The sequence below is a fragment of the Wasmannia auropunctata genome, unplaced genomic scaffold (assembly GCF_000956235.1).
Source record: "Wasmannia auropunctata unplaced genomic scaffold, wasmannia.A_1.0 LD336061.1, whole genome shotgun sequence".
Taxonomy (NCBI): domain Eukaryota; kingdom Metazoa; phylum Arthropoda; class Insecta; order Hymenoptera; family Formicidae; genus Wasmannia; species Wasmannia auropunctata.
In genome coordinates, this window is record NW_012026829.1 from 1578968 (window position 1) to 1585389 (window position 6422).

General features: G+C 32.1%; 1 protein-coding gene across 2 annotated transcripts in view; it reads right to left on the bottom strand.

Annotated features, from left to right (window-relative positions):
- Positions 1–2449: 2449 nt before the first annotated feature.
- LOC105450470 (4-coumarate--CoA ligase 1-like) overlaps positions 2450–6422 on the bottom strand; it is a 6872-nt gene continuing 2899 nt past the window's right edge. For both annotated transcript variants that reach the window (XM_011690323.1, XM_011690324.1), the window contains exons 4-7: positions 5732–6062; positions 5098–5392; positions 3685–4240; positions 2450–3031 (exon numbers count right to left, since the gene is read on the bottom strand). In XM_011690323.1, coding sequence (XP_011688625.1) covers positions 2913–3031; positions 3685–4240; positions 5098–5392; positions 5732–6062 — 1301 coding nt within the window. In that variant the 3' untranslated portion in view covers positions 2450–2912. The remainder of the gene's footprint in view (positions 3032–3684; positions 4241–5097; positions 5393–5731; positions 6063–6422) is intronic.

A 6422-nucleotide genomic window follows, 5' to 3' on the forward strand; every position in this document is an offset into this window, starting at 1 on the left:
TAGCTGAATCCAAGCTGAGATTTCAGCTATGTCGTGCGTTACGAGGGTTATGAGTTTGATAGTTCTGGCGTAAATAAAAATTTGATTTTGCATAGGATTTTTTTTTAACGGATAAGCAAGTTTATTTCGAAAAAGGAAAATTATCCAACTCTCGTTCGTTATGTATTCTAAATGCATTCTGCGAGAGATAATCGATCATAATTGATAATGATGCGTCTTACCGGAATAGTTAACCGTTATCGGAAAAGTACAGCATGAATTGCAGGCGGTTCTGATGAATTAACAATTATCTGCGTCCGGTTATTGGATAAATTTTAATTTTACACCGCGGACTTTCTTTTGTCTCTCTCTTTCTCTTTAGTATCAGAACAAATTTACAAAATTTTATTTTTTTTAACTTTTTTAACTTCCATTACTATTTTAAATTTAAAAAAATTATTTTTGGATTTGTTTTTAAAGAATAAACTCAATTTTTCTACATAAATGTACTATTATTTACTTTGCTGAAATTGCTAAGAACTTCTGCAATATCTATATGTTTTCTGTAAAATTAGTGTTTTTTTTATATTTATTATATATGTATTTTTAAAAACATTTTTATACAATAAGTGCAATGTAATTTCTAATAAACGCTACGTTTAATAAAAATTGCGTAAAAATTGAATTGAGTTGCGTAAAGTATGATATTTGTAAAAATAAAAGTACAGTTGTATAATGTATTGTCAATTATATTAGTTTATTATTTATAATTAAAAAATATTTTTTCTAAGCTTTAAAAGATTAATAAGTATTAAAAACACACCTACAAATACATGTACATAAAATACATATTATATTATATTATATTATGCAATTAATGGTACATGTATTATAACTTGTAGTTAAAAAATCGACAGTAAAAAAAACAATAAACTGATAAAGAATGAAAAAAGTAATACAAAAAATGAAATGAGATTATTGATTTAAAATAAAAAAAGTATTAAATACAAAGATAAATTTAGAATATTGAGAAGTACTTCGAATAATAAGAAGCAAAAAATTTTATGAAAAAATTGAGAAAAACCTTATGGAAATGTGACAATTATTACATTTATCACATTTTTTTTTACGATACATAATTATTATATAGCAATTGTCACTCACTGCTCATATAGATACTTGTAGATACCTTTATGAAAAACCTCATCACTAATTTCATCTTGCAGCATCCGTAAGACAATCAACACTATAGCAATAAATACATAAATTATAACTTAGTATTTCTAAACTAAATGTCTTTTATTACTTCCTTTTCTTTTAGTGATATTTATTTTTAGAAACTTACTTATTATTTACCAATTCTCATCTTTGATATAATGTGGAAAATTGAAAATTGAAAATTGAAAATTGAATTGATTTCCGACATGCTATTATTATGTGGGGGATTCATGATTAAAATAAAAATTCAACTGGAGAGATTTATATTGATTCTGAACTGTGAATAAATCCACCATTCGAGAATTATTGAAGATCTGAAAAATAATATTCTGTATAACTGTCTCAACGTAGAATCGGAAGATATTTATATTGTGGTTTAAGTACTGTTGACACATATGCATATTAGTGCATATGATATTTTGCTATTTCTTATCATTACATTTAAGTCTAGTATAAATAATGGAAAACAACCTTAACAATAATTTCTTCCGCATATAACGCAGCAAGACCGTCGTGCAATCAATAATGATACCACTGGGATAGGCTGCAGATTACATTACTTGGCCATTGATGTGCTACATTAAATGTTATTAAGCGTACGATTTCCATTTTGCGTACAATTGTATCTAATTTTTCATCATAGATAAGGTCTGCTTCCCTAAATATTATTACGAATTAATATTATTATTTTTACATATAAAGTAATTGTTAATTTGGCCATCATTGTTAATTGAGGTGACATAATATATAATTTACCGGATAATTTTTCTTTTTTGAAATCAACTTGCTTCTGCAAACAAAAAAATTCTATGAGAAATCAGATTTTTATTTACGTTAGGAAGCTCAACCTTATAACGCACGACACAGTTGAATTCTAGCCCAGCTGAAACCATTTTAAAAATCGTAATCTGTTAAATCGGTTTTTGTACTACTTTAAAATATATATAGTTTGTTAATGGATGGAAAATGGAAGACTAATGCTGCTGGTAATTTAATCTGGAAAGGTTTCGAAGTGAGTCGGGATTATTGTGGGGATCCGCTAAAATTTCAGTTATTTATTTATAAAAAGTTAATTACGTTTTACTTTTTCACATTATTAGCAAGATTCATTGCAGAAAAACATATGAGAATCGATAAGAAGTCCGATCAATATGTCGCAAAAGAGGAAAGAAATTAGATATTCGATGAAATATGGGACCACATGCGCGTGCGCTCGTACGTTTTTCGTTGACGTGAATAATGCACACAAGAAATGCAACAGGTTTCTTTATTTATTTTAATAGCACCGCGTATCGGCGCAAGAGTGATATCGTGTAATATAATTCGAAACACCCTCTCGCTGTGGTGTTTCGCTACATATTGTACTTAAGCGGTTCACCGAGCACTCGTATATAATCGATAACGTTGTTCAACGGTTTACTTACGAATTAATCAACGTGTGAACAAACTGCAATAAATTTACGTTTCGGTAGCGAAGAAATTCGCGGAGCTTACTCTTCTTCGCAGTAAGACGTTCATTAACGCAAAAATATTTCTTAACACACGTACCATGGCATTTTTCTTAACGATTGCCAGCAATTGTCAATTTGCTATTGGCGATATGAAAAATATTAAAAATTATTGTACTTTGTTAACACAATTATTTTTCTTTGGTCTATTTCGAGGAAAATTTATACATACTTATAAGCAAGCCTATTGACATGCGATTTTTACTATTACAGTTTAGAAATTATTACTCGAAGTTCACGGCGTAGAATCTTGCCGGCAGGATTCTTCGGTATGACATCGACAAAGTGCACCCCGCCACGCAGCCATTTTTGCGGCGATAGTTTCACTGCAAGATAAATTGAATTGCTCGGTTAATGTATGTACAGGTCGTCGCTCGGCTCGCGTTTACTATTAAAACGTAATGCCAAGATGGGGTGAAATATTTCCACTCCTGTCGAGCCGTACATTTTAAATTACAAAAACAGCGGAGATAACTAACAGTTTTGTTAATTGCAGCGTTTAATATTATTGTAACGCGATGTCACTAATTACTAATACTAATTAATAATGTAATGTAATGTTGAATATTGTTGCTATATCATTCCTGGCATTATGTTTTATTTATTTATTTAAATGTGATTGCGATAATGTATTCGTTTCGTGTTAAATAACTTTTATTATATTGTTGTAAGCAATTCATTAAATTTTTAACTTTTTAAAATAGATCAATATGTATATCTCTAATATTTTTTAAATCTGCTTTAAAATGCTTTTTTAAACTTATTATTTTAAAGTGTAAAGAAAATCTAAAATTAAAATTTTTTATTGTGATGAAAAGAATCAAACAAAGTATGACATACAAAGGGAACCAAATAGTGCGCACTTTTACCCGAGATTTTTTCACAGTAAGAGAAATAATGAATATAATGTTCTAATTGAAGAACGTTTTAATGAATCTGCGAGAAATGAAAAAAATGATCAAACTGAGTAACAACTCACGTTTGACGAACTCCTGTAAGTCTTGGGCAGTAATTGTGGCGCCAGGTTGGTTCACTACAAAAGCCACGGGGATCTCGCCGCTGCGTTCATCCGGTTTGGCAGCGACCGCGGCGTCTTTTACCGCGGGATGCGACAGTAAGACGGTTTCTATCTCCGAAGGCGAGACTTGATAGCCTTTGTACTTGATCAGATCCTTAGCACGATCGATCACGTGTAGCTTTTCCTTGTTGTCGAAATAGCCAATGTCGCCGGTGTGAAGCCATCCGTCCTGGTCGATGATCTGTCTGGTCATCTCGGGATTGTTCCAGTAACCAGCCATCACTTGCTCTCCGAAATAGCAGATCTCGCCCACCTGGCCAGCCTCCAGCGTCTCTTTTGTTTCGAGATTGATCACTTTGCAGAGGAAACCAGGGAAGATCCGACCGCATCCTGGATTTTCGAACTCTTCATCATCATCATCGCGTCTGCTCATATTGTTCACTAACGACAACTCCGTCATGCCGTATATATTGCGAATGCATTTTATGCTGATGCGAGTCTTCACCGCGGTTACGATCTGCGAAAAAAAGAGGAAATAAGTTACTTTAAATTTCTTACATTGTTTTCAAAATGATTGCGCCAACATTGGATTAACTTTTTAAAATTAGTTTAATTAATCAATTCGAAGGAATTAACATTAACGACTTGCAAAGTAGTATTTAATTAAGAATGTTATACATTAATATTAATTATATTTGTAGTATTGTCTTTCGAAATTTGTCATAGGATATCTTTTATTTTTAAGTTTTATCAAAAAATGGTTTTTAACTGCTACAGTCATAGAATTTAGTAGTATGAATTTTATTCAATATAAAATTTAACATATATACTTTTTATAGCGTCCTTTTTGTCGTTTTCAATGTCTGTTTTGATCTTAATTGTATTTAAATCAGAGAAATAAAAGCAACAATAATCTAATTAAAAGCGACATTCAAAAGACATTAAGTTCTCAGAGACATGTTTAGATTTCAAAACTTTAAAAAACTCTCTTCTTCTCTTTCTGTCTTTTGGAGACTCTCTACCGATACAGAGATTAATTTTGCATTTTCCAAAGATAATTGCGAAACTTGCGATAATGCGGCCTTCTATTTTCTTTTTTTTCTATTTTTCCTTAACGACTTCGTGAACTGGTTAAACGAAAACGAATGCGATAAAGTTACTGTCCAAATCGTGTCTAGTGAAAACGCGACGAGTCCCCGCAATTTCGTCACAGTCCTCCGTTCTTACCGCAGCTGCGGCATCAAAGACTCACTTCGACACTTTTAGTCCCGCTGATGGCTGCTTTCTTTGCCGTGATAATTTGGAGAAAGATGAGAGAAGGCGGTTTTGTAAATAAAGGGGACAACAACTTCATGATAACAGAAGAAAACTTACCTCCTTCGCAAGCGGCGCTGCTCCGCAGATGAGTTCTCTCACGCTGCAAAAGTCATAACTATCTACCAGCGGGTGTTTTGCCAAGAACGTCAGGATTGGCGGCACCAGCGGCAGATGGGTGATCTTATATTCCTGCACTAGGGTTAGAAAGAGTTGCGGCTCGAATGCGGGCATTATAATACAGGTGCAGTTCGCGAAAAGACTGAGTAACAGCATACCCACCCCGTAACCATGATAAAACGGTACCAGTATCAATATTCTGTCACCACTTCTTGTGTCCGCGTTTTCAGGTTTGCTACATTTTAAAATCATATTTGAATTATAGAATCAAATCCTAAATTGCTTTTAAGCGACAAAATGGGACTTTGGCTTTTTGGACAATTGTACATGCAGAGTTTACAAATAAATTATAAATTAATAATTATAACATTATACATAGTTGAGGAGGATGTAAAAATAATTAGTATGGTACGTATTATATTTTGTGTTAAATTAAAATCTCTCTTTAAATTAAACATTTAACACCTTGTTTTTAATCAAATGCATATTGATTTTATTGTCATGTAAAAACAAAAATTTAAAAAAAATTTATTAATTAACAGTTAAGAAAATAATACAAATATTTAAAACTTGCCTTATTTTTGTTAAAAACGCCATTAGATTTTTATGAGGCAGCGTCACTCCTTTCGGCAACCCCGTGGTGCCACTCGAACAGAGAACAACCAACGGATGCCGACTGGGATCATCAATAGCTGCAGGCTTGTATTTCATGTAGTCTACATCCGGTTCATTATTTAAGATATTCGTCAACGTACGAACATTTGTTGTGAGCGATTGATCGTCCAGTTCTATTAATTCCATTTTCCAGGATAATTTCGGTAGGATCTTAGCGAAGAGATTTTCGGTTCGCTGAGATACGAAAACAATGCGCGGCTTCGCGATGTTTAATATGTGCTGTAATTCATCTAAATGATAAACAATACATTATTATAATATACATATTAATATAACACAGATCATTTTAGATTAAATTATTATACATATATATATATATACACTCGACAGCAAAATTAAAGCATCACCCATTCTGATCACTAAAAATAGGCAAATTTCAAGAGAGTGTAACTTCGTCAAAAATGATCGTGTCGGAATGATCAAAAAATCATTTTAAAGCTTAAAGTCTCTACTTTCAACATCCATAATTCATTAAATTACTTACTGATTCTTTACAAAGCTGCACGGATGCAAATGGAGATGCATCAAATCTAAAAATTTTTTACCAAGTTTGCGAAGTTCCAAAAAGTAAAATAAAAATCACACGCAAA